Source organism: Camellia sinensis, chromosome 2 (genome assembly GCF_055761805.1).
Source record: "Camellia sinensis isolate YWXY chromosome 2, ASM5576180v1, whole genome shotgun sequence".
Taxonomy (NCBI): domain Eukaryota; kingdom Viridiplantae; phylum Streptophyta; class Magnoliopsida; order Ericales; family Theaceae; genus Camellia; species Camellia sinensis.
This window is the reverse complement of record NC_138962.1, coordinates 154660879-154677683: the sequence shown is the minus strand read 5'-3', so window position 1 is coordinate 154677683 and position 16805 is coordinate 154660879. Positions and strand designations below refer to the sequence as shown.

Genomic DNA, 16805 nt, shown 5'->3' with positions numbered 1-16805 from the left:
TCAGACTGAGGATGTGCTGACTCCTCTTCCTCGCTAGACTCCTCGTCATCCTGACTGACAGGTGCTCTGCGTCCACCTCGGCCGCGAGTCGATGTCCCTCTCCTAGTAACTCGAGAAGGCCTGGATGGCCCGGACGGTACAGGTGCGACCTGAAAAGACAGTTTGATTACATCAACCAAAGTATGTATATCAGGTGCAAGAATGATGCATGGAGTGAGTACATGCAGATATAGTATGTGAATATGGTGTGTCAGATGTGCTCTACACATACAGTGAATCAGTATGGTGAAGTGTTTAGTCTCAGTATATCGTCAGAAGTATGATACATGCAAGAAGAATGGAAAAGACTAGGATGCTATATGAGTGCAGCAGTGTCTCTCTCCGTAGAACCATGCCCTCTAGCGAGGCTACCACTCCGAGCAGCCCATCAATGTACTCTCTGGGAGGCTGCAGATGGAAGTTCAAGTCATCAATAAATGAATGAATGTCTAAATATCTGAGTGATAAATGAAAACTGTGGAACATACCGGTGGCGAGTCAGGGTCACTGATGTATCGGTGATCTGGCCGTGGGGGCTCCAGTGGAATCTGGTATGGTGTCCCATACTCCCAGCTTGTCAACCTAGTCGGAAGATCCGGCCATCCAGCATACTGGCAAGTCGGGGGGATCCATTAGGTCCCGCCCCTCGATGAGCCGGCCCCGCTGATTAAAGGAATGTCTCTAGCTCGGGCACGACTTGAAGAAGGCATGTCAGCAACTCTCCTCCTAGAGGTACAGACGCCTGACAGTGGAGGCATCAGGTACGTATGGCGTTATGTCGCGTAATCCCCCTCCTCCAGGAAAAGGAACGCGTCAATACCCAACATGCGGTGCTCCGTCCTTCGGGGTGTGAGATCCCCTATAGACCGCATCTCTGGCGGAGGCACTGATGGGACGTCCTGGTCAGCGTTACCCATCGTCTGGTGCATGAAGCACTCTCTGAGGAACCAGGCCCTACCAACCGGTCCCTCAAGCATGATCCTGTATTGCAAGGTGCCCCATGCCCCGGCAAACAGGAATCGAGGATTCCCTGGTATGCCAATCCAAGGCTGCCAGGTCACCTGCGGGTAGCAAATGTATACAGTGATTAGATGTCATAAAATGTGCAAGGTGAAATCAAACTTGAAAGCACGAAGAACTGAGAGTTCCGGATTACCCCCGTCGTCCGTACAGTATCAAAGAACTGCCAGAAGTAGAGCAGAATCTCCCGGGGCCTAGGCCGGCATTGTCCCTCAAATCTACGCGAGTAGGGGATCTCGAGGGGTTCCTCGACCTCCAGCTCAAGGGCCAGCGTCGGGAAATATGCATAAACCCATAGCTGTGAAAGGCAACGTAGTGGTTGTTAGAATACAGAATGTACAGAAAATGCAGAATGCTGAGTGCAGAATGCTGAATGCTGAATGCTGTATGCAGTGTAAATAAAATACAGAATGCTGAGTGCAGAATGCTGTGTGTAGTGTATAGAAAATACAGAATGCTGAGTGCAGAATGCAGAATACAGAATGTTGTTGTAGAAGTCCCCGAACGCCCCCGGGAGGAACGAGCTCCCGTTCCGTTCATTTGGGGTCACTACAGCTCAGGACTCTCCAATTTTGTCACGGTTCTAAGTCTGAACCAAAGAGTCCAAATCCGGCAAATCGTTTTGAGAAAAACAGATTTTTGAAAGAAGTGCCAAACATGGACTGCTTTGCCAGATACAGAGTCGCCACCTAAATGTTTTTTAATGGGAAATTTAGGAAACCCTGACTCGGTGCCAAAGGCCACGTGTCCGTCATCACCAAAGTTGCCTCGGCTCGGGAACTTGGGTACGATTGGGGAAGGTCACTTCATGAGCACCCCCGCTCGCCCGATCAAAGATCGGCCTCTACTAACCGTGATATCTATTTTTGAAAACTTTGTGTGTTCTTATTCCGGTTATTAGCCTAGGTTACTATGTGATGCACACAGCATATAATTATAGACTGGGTCGCCCGAATTGGAACAAAACATTTCATGTTTGTTTATTTGAAAGATGGTTTGCTACTCGCAAGTAGGCTTAAAATGCAGATTTTGCCACCCGCAGGTGGGCTTAGAAAAGATGGTTTTGCCACTATCTAGTGGGCTTAAAAAAAACAAATAGTTGATGATTTATTCCAATCCAAATAACCCAACCTTCACCCCACAGGCATTCAGGCAGTTATATCACATAAGCATATAGCCTCATAGTAAGCATGCTGTCATGGCATTCACTCACACGCATGCAAGGATGCTAAAGCATAAAGCTCACCGGGTACTCCAAGCCAAAAAAGAAGTTTATTAGAAATCATGCATGATCCTAAATATACAGAAATGCCTAATGCAACACATGCAAAAATGCAACTATAGCAGGCTCGGCTATTCTAAACATGGCATATGGAATGCTACAACTAACATGTATTCAATTTGGAATTGAAATACAATGCAGTTAGTATGATGCGCCGAGCCCGGTGCATGCAAAATAGATGAATGATGCAAACATGCTGTTATACTGTATGCTAATTTAAATATGCCCTAATCTAACCATCATAAGCGGATAAATAAAAGGGAGAAAGACGTGGGGTTGGAAGACATACATCACACTCACGCACACTTATTACAGTTGTGCCCTCGCGCAGAGGGTCCGAATAAATAATACAGTCCGAATATTACAGTCCCGAATAAAAGAATATTACAGTCCAAAATATTACAAAATCCTAATTAATTAACAAATTAACTGAGAGAATAAATAAAACTGGCATGCAAGCCAGGGACTGCCTTGCTTCTGATGGATGATGCATGTCCGGGTTATCTTGCGCGGAAATCCACCGGAATGCCCCAATTAGCCTCTGTTTACACCTGTTCTTGAAATGTGTGCCAAGTCCCGAAAAGTTGTTGATTCTTCATTTTGTTGCAACAGAGAGCAGGAAAGGGGCATAGCAATGTATTTGCACAGATATATGCATGTTTCGATCCTCGTGCCACCAATTACGCATACCGAGGCATGATGGCCGAGGAGTCGAAATGCACAACTCAATATAGGATGAATGCACACGAAAATACAGCTAAAACCTAACTCCATCATGGATGATCCGGAGTGTCGATGACTGGGGAATTAAGACACATTCCGTCACTCGGAGTACGAAATGTACCTCGTTTCCCGTGCCCGGGCTAACTCCTATTCCGAACACGATGCAATATGTATGATATGCATGAAATGCAACTAAGATACAATCCTAACATACACAATGCTATGGAAATGAGGTGCCTCGAAATACGTGCACATGGGCACGCAAACCGAGAAAATGCATGAATGCGATCTAAGATACAACCTAGTATGCACAATGCTATGAAAATGAGATGCCTTGAAATGCGTGCACACGGGCACGCAAATTGAGAAAATGACAGAATGTGATCTAAGATACAACCTAGTATGCACAATGCTGTGAAAATGAGATGTCTCGAAATGCGTGCACACGGGCACGCAAACCGAGAAGATGGCATACGCAATGCAATGGCATGGAAAATGCAACATGGACTTATACTAACATGAGAGAGCCTCAGCCACACTCACATAAGAAGCCGGTAGATGAAAATAAAGTGCCTCAAAATGCGTGCACACGGGCACGCAAACCGAGGCAATGGTAGAATGCGATGCAATGACATGAAAACATGATATGGGCTTATACCAACATGAGAGAGCCTCAGCCACACTCACATAGGATGCTGGCGGATAAAAATGAAGTGCCTCGAAATGCGTGCACACGGGCACGCAAACCGAGGCAATGGTAGAATGCGATGCAATGACATGAAAACATGATATGGGCTTATACCAACATGAGAGAGCCTCAGCCACACTCACATAGGATGCCGGCGGATAAAAATGAAGTGCCTCGAAATGCGTGCACACGGGCACGCAAATCGAGACAATGGTAGAATGCGATGCAATGACATGGAAATGGAAAGCAATCATTCTAACAGAATTTCAGCAATGAAATATGGGGTAAAACAGTCCCGAAATGAGGCGAAATGACACCAAATGCATGGAATTGTCCCGAAATGCAAAATTAGGCACCCGAAATGGCCTATAGCTATACCAAGCATGCATAATTGGTACATGGAATGAAAAGACAGAAGCAAGGCAGCCCCAAAATAAGCATTTTACTAGTACAAACCATAGCCAAACAGCAAACCAAGATAGGGCAAAACTAGCATGCAAGAAATGGGGGCCAAGAGAGGGGTAATGAAGCAAGTGATATAAGCAAAATCCAAACTCAAAAATTTCCTTCTACAACATTTAAGAGGGACCAAAAATATTAATGTTTACAGTATATGGCAAACCTCAAATCAATATACAAACATGCTAAAAAAAGGCACAAGATTGAGGCTCAAAAGGTGCTATAACATGAAGTATACAAAATAATCACCAAACAGAAAAAAAATGTTAATGAAACATGAAGTATAGGCCAAGATAAGACTATTTCCAGAACTGTAAAATGGCCAAAAACAAAAGCAAAGGGGGCTGCCAATTTGTGCAAAAATAGGGGCCAAATAAGGGATACAACTACAAGTGGCACATGGAGGCATCAAATGGTGAGGAGCCCTTCAACAATGTTGAAGAAGGGCCCAAAATAAGCACATTCACAGATTACAACATGCTCAAAAACAGATTACTCATGGGCCAAAAATAACATGCAAGATTATGACATATAAGAGGATCAATGAAGCAAGTGCATCATGGAGGGCTCAAACAGGGTTGAGTCCTTAATAAAAAGTGAAAATGAGCTCAAAAGAAGGCCCCTTTCAGTTAGGGCCGGAGCTTGAAACAAAAAGCATATGGGGCTTACAAATGGATCAAGAAAAAGGGTCAAAGAGGAGAAATGTCACTCACCCTTGGAGACTAAAGCTTTTGTTGCTTCTTGGACCAATTTGCAGCTCCTTTAGCCTTTGAGAAGCCCTCCTTGTTGCTGGAAATGAAGTGGTGATGGTAGAGCTTGGTGGTGTAGAAGAAATGGTGATTAGAGACTTAGAAGTTTTCAAGGAAATGAGAGGTATAGAGAGGGATTTGTGTATGGAAGCTTGAAGACAATTTTTTCTAACCCCTATAAGTGATGCCACCAGCTAGTTATAAGGGCCAAAAAGGGGGTGTAAAGGTGGGGGAAAAGGAGACCAACTTTCCCCCACAAAATATCCCCCGGATAAAGATATTTTCTGGGGGATAAAGCCCTACAGCTGTAAAGTGAACAGTGTGAGGATCTCGGCCGGCCAGGTATTTTTGTTGCAGGTGGCCGGCCGGCCACATCCCCTAGCCGGCCGGCTAGGGGTCAAAAGGGTCAAGCTGATTTAGTGGCCGGCCACCAACTGATGGTGTCCTCCTATGTGTGTACAACACAACCCTGTGGTTAAAAGTCCAAGAAAGTGGCTCGAGGGTGTTCAACATTAGCTCGGAAAGAGGGGTTCAAAAGGGTCAGGTGGAATTACTGGCCGGCCACCAATTTTTAGGGTCCTCTCATGTGTGTACATCACAAATATGTGGTTCAAAGTTCGAGAAAATGGGCCCAAGGTGTTCAACATTAGCCCGGAAGTGTGAAAAACGGGCGCCGGAGGGCGTCGGAGGATGTATAACTGGTTGCTGCAACAATTACTGGCCTCTCACCCTTCAGTGACCTCCCCGGTGATAAAACAGAGGTACCTGCCAAAAATGAACGAAAACCGTTGCAAAACGAATGTTCGGGGGCCAAAACGCGCAGTTTGAGGTCCCGAAAATGGGCTGTTAAGCACCGAAAGTGGCATTCGGCCACGAAGTGGGTTTCTCAGGCCTCAGTGTCCCTCAAAAGGGAGAAAATAAGATGTATGCCAAAAATCAGAGCAAATGGAGATGGTTAAGCGGTCCCGAACCGAGGCACACGGCCAATGGTCCCGAAAAATCGGAAATCGGACTCCGAAGTGGGCAAAATGGCCTGCGGCCACAAAATGTAGCCCACGGCCACTGAGAGATGGTCTACTGGACCTCTCCCTTCCCTCAGGAAAAGAAACAAAGAAAACCGAGCCTGGTTCGCAAACCGAGGCAAAGTACAAAAGAAGGTTCGGAAGTCCGGAGGCAGGGCTCACGGCCGCAACTCTGAAACTTCTGAACGAGCACATTATGCAACATCACCAAGCGCTCAATCAGTGACGTCTGAGTCTTAAGGTCGGTCAAAAATGGGGTGTCTACAGTTGCCCCTCTTTTACAGAACTCGAAAGTCACAAGTGACGGTAGTGAATGTCAAAGCCCAGAGACGACCCATTTTTGACAAGGCCGAAGACTTAGACAAACGTACAAAGTAAACAGAGATGTGCCCGCAGGCAGGCCCACAGGCAGGGGGGGCAAAATGCAAAGCGACATGCAAGAAGCCAGACATAACTCAATGATCATGCAAATGCAGCAAGCTGTAATGAAGCAAGTATTCGCAAATAGATGCAACAGTTTTAAGCAAGAATGCAAAGCAACAACTACATTTCATGCAGTTTAGAATGCGGAGGATTATTCAATCCTCGCCACATCTCACACGGAGAAGATACGATACCTGCGCGATTCGTCTGGTCGTACCAGCTTCAATTGAACCGTACATACAATATCGTGCCTGCAAAAAGAGAGAAATTGCAACAAGTACAATATGCTATATATCCAATGTGATTCTGGAAGTTTGACACACGCAGTGCCGGTAAGTGAATGCATTGTAATACAAGAGTGGAACATGCGTGACAACGCATGCTCAAACATAGGGGTATGCCAATATCAAGAAATGTGCACGTTAACGCAGGTATGCTCATGAGAATGCAAGTTATGTGCATGATAGTGCGAAACGAGCATGAATCAGGGTGCCCGTTTGTCATGAAATAACGAGTACGGAAATACGCGTTTCGGTGAAGGCGACTCAATCACGGCCTCCGATCCACTTCCTGGAAGGGCTACAACTCATTCAAAAAGGATACACCTTGATTTTGATGAATGATGATGAGACACATGTCAGATCTCGAAGCCGAAGTTCCGACGGAGCAATTTCGCGACCGGAAGTGTACTTTTCTTGAACTTTTTCAAGTCCCGGGAACTCCAATCTTCCTCAAAATTTGCAGGGAGCTAGGTGAGCCTGTGAGGGACATGGCCGGCCGTTTATCTTCCCAAGGGGAGGTGGCCAACCGGTTTTCCAAAAAGCAAATAGCTGGCCGGCTGGTTTTCCAAAAAGCAAATAGCTGGCCGGCTAGAAAAGGGGGCCGGCCGGCCATATGCTCAAATCCGAGGGCATTTTGGTCCTTTCACCTCCTTTCTTTATGCTCCTTCAACCAAGACCTTGAGCCTATATAAGGCAGCCGAGATCTTCTCCTCTCTTGCCTCCTACAACACTTTCTTCTCCAGATCTGAGTTCCATACGCGTTTTCCAACGGCCCACGCAAGTTGTTTCCGCAAAAACATTCAGTTTCAAGCACTTTGAAGCGATTAAATTTCGGTTTCGGAGCTCCTTTTCTCATTTTCGCCACTTGAGGTAAGTTTGTCTCAATATTTGGAAGATTTTCTCGGGAGTTGACTTTTGTTGACTTTTTTTATTTCCCGAGAGTTGACTTTTGTTGACTTTTTCTAATTTTGGCTCATTTTCGCTCATTTTTGCTCCCTTTGTAGATCTTCTGAAAATGGCGGGTAATTCTCCCCACGGCGGAGGTTTTCCAGGTGCCGGAGATGATTTTGATCCCATGACTTTGCCCCCGAGGACCCGACCTTTTATTCCCGGGAGGTACAACCCGCCAGCACATGTCCTTCCGCGTGCCGTTTTCCGTCACTTCACTAGCTTTGACGAGCGAGCACCTGGGGATTTGCTTCTTCGAGAGCCAGAGCATCACCTCTCTCATGAGGCCCGAGAGGTATTTACTTCGTTTTCTGCATTTTTCGTACATTTCGTACCTTTGCCATGCTTGAACACTCAGTTTAGCTTATGACATAGTACTTTGCTTGCATCCTGAACACGTAGTTTAAACACTCGAATTTCTGAACATTCGGCTCGTTAATTAATTGCGAACACACAGTACACATTAGTTAAGAGGTGAACACACGGCTCAAACACTGATTTGTCGAACACACAGCCCGAATTCGAAAGTGAACACACGGCCCACACTGATCGAAAGTTGAACACGCAGCCCAAACTTTAATTTTCTGAACACGCAGCCCAGATTAGAATAGTGAACACGTAGCCCACACTGATTGAAAGTTGAACACGCAGCCCAAACTTAAATTTTCTGAACACGCAACCCAGATTAAATAGTGAACACGCAGCCCAGATTGATTGAAAGTTGAACACGCAGCCCAAACTTAAAATTTTCTGAACACGCAGCCCAGATTGATTGAAAGTTGAACACGCAGCCCAAACTTAAAATTTTCTGAACACGCAGCCCAGATTAAATAGTGAACACGCAGCCTACACTGATTGAAAGTTGAACACGCAGCCCAAACCTAATTTTCTGAACACGCAGCCTAGATTAGAAATAGTGAACACGCAGCCCACACTGATTGAAAGTTGAACACGCAGCCCAAACTTAAAATTTTCTGAACACGCAGCCCAGATTAGATAGTGAACACGCAGCCCACACTGATTGAAAGTTGAACACGCAGCCCAAACTTAAATTTTCTGAACACGCAGCCCAGATTAGATAGTGAACACGCAGCCCACACTGATTGAAAGTTGAACACGCAGCCCAAACTTAAAATTTCCTGAACACGCAGCCCAGATTAGAAATAGTGAACACGCAGCCCACACTGATTGAAAGTTGAACACGCAGCCCAAACTTAAAATTTTCTGAACACGCAGCCCAGATTAGATAGTGAACACGCAGCCCAAACTTAAAATTTCCTGAACACGCAGCCCAGATTAGAAATAGTGAACACGCAGCCCACACTGATTGAAAGTTGAACACGCAGCCCAAACTTAATTTCCTGAACACGCAGCCCAGATTAGAAATAGTGAACACGCAGCCCAAACTTAATTTCCTGAAAACGCAGCCCAGATTAGAAATAGTGAACACGCAGCCCACACTGATTGAAAGTTGAACACGCAGCCCAAACTTAATTTTCCTGAACACGCAGCCCAGATTAGAAATAGTGAACACGCAGCCCAGAATAGAATTTGCACGTAGCTTATTTCACTTCATCGGTACACAACCCATTTCATTTCATCGGCACACAACCCATTTCATTTCATCGGCACACAGCCCATTTCATCTCATTGGCACATGTATTCATTCTGAATGCAGGTTGGTTCTCGCAGCGTACGGGGATATGGTTCTATCGCCGCGCGGGACTGGTACGCTGAGCTCCCGGAGGGTGTCCAAGACTTGGTAGACTTGGCAGGGTTCGGGCCCTTCTGCGTCGGGTTGTCACGTTGTCCTGCCAGGAGGACACTGATGGCAGCCTTGGTAGAGAGATGGTGGGACACCACCAACTCCTTTCATTTCTCTACTGCTGGAGACATGACCATGACGCCTCTAGACTTTGTTGTGCTGACCGGCCTAGATATAGGAGGTTGGTCCATCCCCTATGATGAGGACATGGGCGAGTGGGAGGCCGCCTGGATGTATTTATTGGGGGCTCGCCCGCCTGTTGACAGGGTTTCTGGGAGAGTCCGATACACTTGGTTCTCTTCCCACTTCCGGCGGGCGGAGATGGTGCCCGAGACTCCTGAGGAGACGGAGCAGTACGCCCGTGGTTTCCTTATGTTCCTCTTCGGGACTACCCTGTTCGCCGATAGAGGGAACACAGTCGGGTTATATCTGCTGAGCGCTCTAGTCGACCTATCACAGGTCAGTAGATTTGACTAGGGGGGCGCCGGCCTGGCTACCCTTTACTTTTATATGAGCGCGACCTCCCGCGGGCGGGGCGATTTACTTGGCGGCTATTGGAGAGCTTGGGAGGTACTTTTCTATCCCCTTGATTTACATTTCTACTTTTCATCACTTGTACATTGCACACACAGCGCACTTTTACAGTCTGTATTTTGCTCTCAGCATTTCGTACTTACATTCTGCACTGCTTTTCTCAGTTATGGGTCTATGTATACTTCCCAGCATTAGCCCCAGAGTTGGAGGTGGCAGGGCTTCCCATGACCCCATATTCTCTGGTGTTCGAGGGCCCGCACCGGCCGAGACCTCGAGAGACCCTCCTTTACCTGCGACAGTACTTTGACACTGTGCGACATTCAGAGGTACCTCAGAACTTTCAGTTCCTTTCATTTTCATCTTTGATTTGCTCTGTATATTCTCGATTTCTGATTGGTTTATGCATTTATCATCCGCAGATCACATGGCAGCTCTGGGTGTCCCTGGGTGATGGTCTCCGACTTCAGTATACCGGAGGGTCGGACATCTCCCAGTATAGGGTCCTGCTCGAAGGGCCGGTTGGCAGGGCATGGTTTTTGGGGGAACGCTTTCTGCGTCAGGTATGGGGGTATCTTTCTCAGGATCCTCCCGCAGTACCCCCAGTCAGTATGCAGACTGCTGACAGGCTCTCTTACTCGGAGGTAGTCGGCGCCATGCTGGGTAGTGATGCTTTACTATATATTGAGGAGGGGGACTACGCCACTTACCGTCACATATATTTGATGCCTCCATTGACGGGAGCTCGTATCCCGATGATGAGGCCTGCCGGTATGTCATCCTCGGGCCAGGCTCGGGCTCGGGCTGCAGACGCCCCTTCTGCCAGCAGGGCTGGTGCATCTAGAGGTGGGGGTAGACCGATTCCTCCGGTTACTCCGACCTATCCTCATCCTGGATGGCCGGACATGCCGTTCGAGTTGACGGGATGGCGTTTCGGGACTCCCTACCCGATTCCGCTAGAGCCTCCACTTCCTGACCATAGATATGTCAGGGATCCTGATTCGCCACCGGTATGATTTATAGTTTTGATTTATCAGTTGGGTACTTGGACATTCATTCCTTTACTGATAGTTTTGCCTTTGTATCTGCAGCCTCCGGTTGAGTATGTGGATGAGATTCTCGGGGTGATGGCCTCGCTTGAGGGCATGGTCCTTCGGAGAGAGACACATCTATCCGCTATGGGTGCGCAGGTACCGTTTATCTTTCTTGTATTTATCGTATTTCTGATGACACACTGGTTTTGAGCATTCTTCTGCATTGTAGAGCACATTCGACACACACCCCACTCATATACTGTACTCGCATCTGATTTTCATATTTGAAAGGATGTATTGAATTTTTTCATTCTCAGATACCTCCTGTATATGCTCCGCCGCGGGCCGGGCCACCTGGGTCCCCTTGGAGAGCTGGGCCATTTGGGTCTTCTTACGGAGCTGGGCCATCTGGGCCTTCTCAGGGAGCTGGGCCATCCAGGCCTTTCCGAGGAGCTAGGCCATCCAGGCCTTTTCGCGGAGCTCGAGGAGGGCCTGTCCGCAGACGCAGGGCTCACGTTGTAGAGGCGGAGCCTGATGAGGAGGAGGAGGAGGAGGAGGCCACAGATCGTCAGTCCGAGACGTCTGCCGAGGAGGAGGGCTCCGGTCTTGGTCCGGGGAGTGGGGACGAGGCTGAGGGGAATCCTGAGGACGACGGTTCTGACCCAGATGATGATGATAGTGCAGAGGCTGTCCCGTAAAAGAGGATGAGGAGTGCTTCTCATTCCCGCTCCCAAAGACATTGATGCTGCCGTTTCCTGCTTTATTTTCCTTTTTGCTAGTAGTTTGTAGCACTTTGCACATTGTTAGGCAGTTTTATTTTTTGTAAAACTTGTACCTTTATTCGTTGTAAAGCATGATGGAATGAAATAGCTTTTGAAAAGGTGTTTGTATTTTAAACTTTAGCATCGTATCGCATCATTTTATTTTGCACAAAAATGAAATTGAATGGGAATGCGCATTGTGTAATCACCAAGTCAGGTAGTGAACCGACGCAACAAACTAAGCAACTCAACTTACTAAGATATAACAGAACCTTAGGAAGTTTAAAACTCGATAAACAAAACGCAACAACGTTGACAATGCAAATAAACAAGACTTTAAACAAAGATTGTTTAAACAGAGAACAATGACTTGAAAACACGAAACACGTCCGCTCGACAAACAACTCGATAAGCAAAACAACAACTCGATAATCAAAACAACAACTCGATAAACAAAACTCAACAACAAACAGAGTGTACTTCGGACGATCTGGGCACCGGAACGCATCCGAAACAGAGGGAAATGAAGGCCTTTGACTCTCCCGTTGCATGGAAATGCTTGAAACTTTCCCTCGAAGGGTAAAACAGGGCCAAGGAGATACACTGCAGCATTGCCGGCCACCTTTGGGAGCCGGTCGGCCAATTTTGAAAAAGAGAATGGCTGGCCGGCCATTTTTGAAAAAGAGAATGGCTGGCCAGCCAGAAAAGGTGGTTGGCCGGCCACTTGTTCCTGCAGCCACCCGATTTTTGACACGTGTCCCCGTGAATAGTGTTTTTCCCTCTATAAAAGCCTCAACTTCGGGAACATTCATTTCATCTTAGTTTTAGACAAAGATGGAGGCGTTTCTCGCAAAAAATGTCACATCTTGGATCTCTTCTCTAGATGGCTCGGAAAAGCTGAACTTCCGGGGTTTCGGCTTGAATGCACTATTCACGCTGAGCCGTACTCCGCTACATCTCCCTTTTCTCCATGCCGCGGCAAGGTTCTGGAACCCAGTGACGCACGTTTTTAGCTTCGGCGGCCAAGAGGTATGTCCCACTTTCGAAGATTTTCAGGTTTTAATGGAGTCTGAATGCTCTGAAGTGATCTTGCCCCAGCTCCGTTTTGGCCACGCCCAGGCTTTAGGACGGATGTGTGGGCTCACGGCGCATGACGCTCGATCTCTGATCTGCAGTGGGGAACTGGACATCCTCGGCTTGATCCATCGTTTTTCCGACGCCGGTGACCGCAGCAACCATTATTGGCAGGGTTTCCGGCAACACGCCCTCTGCTTATGTTTGTTGTCTCACTTTCTGCTTTCCTCGGGCTTCGGCGGGGCTAGCATTCGCCTGATTGAAGTCGCCCAAGGCTTGAGAGAAGGAAAGAGCTGTATTGCCATGTCCTTGGCCGAGACACTGATGGGTTTAGATTCTGTCTATCGCCGGGAGGTGACTAAGTTTGCTGGGAGTCCACTGCTGCTGCAGGTAATGTTTCCCACCCGACCTCATATATATATTTGCTCACATCACTCGACCCTCAGGCTCGGTTTTTCTCACAAAACCCTTGTCTTACTTTTCTCTCATCGTACATCTCTCTGTTCTTTATTCTCTCATTTTCCATCCCTCCCTTAGGTATGGTTAATGGATAAGTTGCAGGTTGTGGACTCTTGCCCGGCCTATTCAGCTCGAGGCTACTTCTTTCGGCAGCGCCTAGTCAATGCTCTTGACGAAAGGTGGTGGTTTGATTGGATGCGCAATTTGTCCGCAGACCGCATCGCTTGGCGTTGTCCTTGGCTCAACCTCCCGACAATGAGCTATAGTATGTCCCGGCTGATTGGGATCCAATTGATTGGTCTAACCCACTGCGTATTCTATTTTCCATTCTGGTTCCTGCGTCAGTTTGGTCATGATCAGACCTGCCCACCGGAGGGGATTGAGTACCCAGCTGCTTTCCCGGTCCGGGGTGCACAGCTTGCCCGATATGCCACAGCATGGAGGACGAGAGAGCTCCTGGCCCCTGCTTCTTCTTTCAGTTGCACTTTGTCCGATGAGTGCTTGGATTGGCTCAATGAGGAGGCACAGGTTAGGCCTAGCTTGGCATCAGATGCTTCGTCCAGCTCTGGGAGGGGACGCAGAGATACTTGATTCAACCATGCCCCAAATTTATTGCTTTATTAGTATTTTCAAGTTTTCTTTATGAATGTACTAAAAAGCAACCTCGATTGTAATGCAAGAGCAGGAGGACTATGTTTTGAAATCAATGAAATTGAAGGTTATGGTACTGAAAATTTTCCGCTTTGGGTCCAAAAATGGTCTTAGTCGTAAAAAGATTAATTTGAACAAAGTCGACTTTTATTAAAACTTTTCAAAGCCATTTTCGATGTGGATCAGAACTGGACACGCCGAAGATCTGTCACTGAGATGCACAACCCCGGATCCCTGCAACTGGAAAGTTGCCCCTAGTCTGAAGAACAATGCGGCACTGCATGGCAACGGAAAGTTGCCCCTAGTCTGAGTAACTTTGCACCGTCGCGGCAACGGAAAGTTGCCCCTAGTCTGAACAGCACTGTACCGGAGATCGCGATAAATGCTGATGGATAAAGATGACTGGGATGATCAAAATGGACAGAGTTGATCGGGGAAAAGTTTATGGCTGAACTTCAATGCGAAGCTGCCTACGTATCCCAAAGATGGGAATCAAGCCTTACGTAGTTCAGGCTGAGGTTCACTCGAGTATTTTCACTCTCCTTTTGCGCTCTAACTTTTGCCAAGGCCGCCCTTTGCGGGTTTTCAACCTTGCGAGCTCAGTTTTTATATTTTCTAATTTTTTGTGCTCTGACTTTTGCCTAGGTCGCCCTTTCGGGTTTTCGGCCTAGCGAGCCTCTCAAGGGTAATATTTCTTCAACTTGTCCATATTGATCGGTTGTGAGAACTCCAAGCCATCTAGATCCATCAGAACCATAGCTCCACCTGACCAGATAGCTTTGATGATATAAGGACCAGTCCAATTGGGTTTGAACTTGCCCCTTGGGTCGTGGATGGGAGCTCGGTTGTCTTTGAGCACCAAATCTCCTTCTTTCAGATTCCTGGACTTAACCTTCTTGTTGAAAGCCCGGGCAATTCTGCGTTGATAGCCTTGGATGTGGTACAGTGCTTTCAGTCTTCTTTCATCAAAGAGCATGAGTTTTTCGAATCTGTTTTGCTGCTAATCTGCTTCGGCTATTTGGCACTCAGCCAATACTCGTAACGATGGAACCTCAATCTCGATGGGTAGAACAGCCTCCATTCCATAGACTAATGAATACGGAGTCGCTCCAGTAGAAGTTCTGATTGAAGTCCTATAGCCCCACAGAGCAAATGGCAGCTTGTCTGGCCAATCTCGATAGGTTCCCACCATCTTCTGCAGTATATGTTTGATATTCTTGTTGGCGGCCTCGACCGCTCCGTTGGTTTGCGGCCTGTATGTAGATGACTTATGGAAAGCCACATTGTATTTCTCCAACAAGTCTATCACTTCTTTCTTGAAGTGGGAACCATTATATGAAATTATCTCGTTTGGCACCCCGTAGCGACAGATGATGTTGTTTCTAATGAACTTTGCGACGTGCGACGCCTTCAACACCGCGTATGATTGGGCCTCGACCCACTTTGTAAAATAATCTATCGCTACCAGGATAAACTCATGCCCGTTTGACCCTTTCGGGGTAACAGCTCCGATCACATCAATTCCCCAGACTGAAAAAGGCCATGGCGAAGTCATGTTGTACAGCTTTGACGGCGGGATGTTCATGCGGTTTGCATGAATTTGACACTTGTGGCATCGCCGAACAAAACTAATGCAATCCTCCTCCATGGTTGACCAGTAGTAGCCCTGTCTGAGGATCTTTCTAGCCAGCATTACTCCATTCATATGTGCACCGCACTCCCCCCCATGGATGGCCTCCATCAGGCGCTTTGACTCTTCGACTTCCACACAGAGCTTATGCATTCCCAGATGACCCCTTTTGTACAGCTTTCCCCCGCAGATAATGAACTGAGCAGCCATTCTTCTGATGGCCCTCTTATCCTTGGCATTTGCCCCTAGTGGATACGTCTCATTTTCCAAGAAGTTCCAGATGTCGTAGTACCAGGGGTTGCCATCTTGAGCCTCATCTATGGCAGAAATCGACTCGTATGCCGGCACAAACTTCTGATCAATAATGACTGGACGCATCCGGACTCCGGACGGGATGTCTATCATAGAAGATAGAGTTGCTAATGAATCTGCAAACCTGTTGTTCTCTCTTACAAGGTGGGTGAAATTTAGCTTCTCAAACCGAGGAATTAACAAATCCAAGGTTTGGTGGTAGATTATCATCCTTTCCTCCTTGACTTTCCAATCTCCTTTTGCTTGAGACACAACAAGGTTTGAGTCCCCAATGACGTCCAACCGTCTTGCCCCTAGTTCCAGGGCTGCTTCCAGGCCAGCAATACATGCCTCATACTCTGCTTCATTGTTGGAAACTTTGAACCGGAGCTTGAATGCTAAAGGGATACGGGAATCATCAGGCGCTATCAGCAACACCCCTATCCCATACCCATACTGGTTTGACGCTCCGTCAAAGTACATCGTCCAAGTTTCATCTTCGACGTGCAGAATGGCTTCATCTGGGAATAGATACTCAACCACTTCATCCCCCTCAACCGGGTGGTCGGCAAGGAACTCCGCTACCGTTCTCCCTTTTACTGACTTGCACGTTACATACTTCAAATCGAATTCGGAGAGCAACAGCAGCCAGCGAGCTAGCCTACCCGTAAGTGCTGGTTTCTCGAAAAGATATTTGATGGGATCCAAACGCGAAACCAACATTACAGAGTGAGCTAACAGGTAGTGCCGCAGCTTCCTGGTTGCCCATACCAAGGCCAAACAAGCCTTCTCCAGCGGTGTATAGCGGGTCTCGTAATCTAGCATCTTTTTGCTCAAATAGTATATGGCCCTTTCCACTTTGTCTTCTGACTCCTGCGCGAGCATGCAGCCCATGGTAGTCTCAGTTACCGAAAGGTACAATATCAACGGTCTCCCCGGCTCTGGTGGTGACAACACGGATGGGTTCTGTAGATA

At 47.3% G+C, this 16805-nt stretch overlaps 1 protein-coding gene across 1 annotated transcript; it reads left to right on the top strand.

Moving 5' to 3' along the window:
* The first annotated feature begins 714 nt into the window (after window positions 1-714).
* Window positions 715-11662, top strand: LOC145819173 (uncharacterized). Its single transcript, XM_082913132.1, has 6 exons — window positions 715-800; window positions 9313-9340; window positions 10098-10259; window positions 10353-10940; window positions 11022-11120; window positions 11507-11662. The coding sequence occupies exons 1-6, from the start codon at window positions 715-717 to the stop codon at window positions 11660-11662; spliced, it is 1119 nt and encodes a 372-aa protein (XP_082769258.1).
* The last annotated feature ends 5143 nt before the right edge of the window (window positions 11663-16805 follow it).

Coding starts and splice junctions, on each gene's coding strand:
- LOC145819173 (XM_082913132.1), top strand. CDS start 715: ATGTCTCTAGCTCGGGCACGACTTGAAGAAGGCATGTCAGCAACTCTC. Junction 801..9,312: donor CCTGACAGTGGAGGCATCAG/GTACGTATGGCG, acceptor TTCTGAATGCAG/GTTGGTTCTCGCAGCGTACG. Junction 10,260..10,352: donor ACACTGTGCGACATTCAGAG/GTACCTCAGAAC, acceptor TATCATCCGCAG/ATCACATGGCAGCTCTGGGT.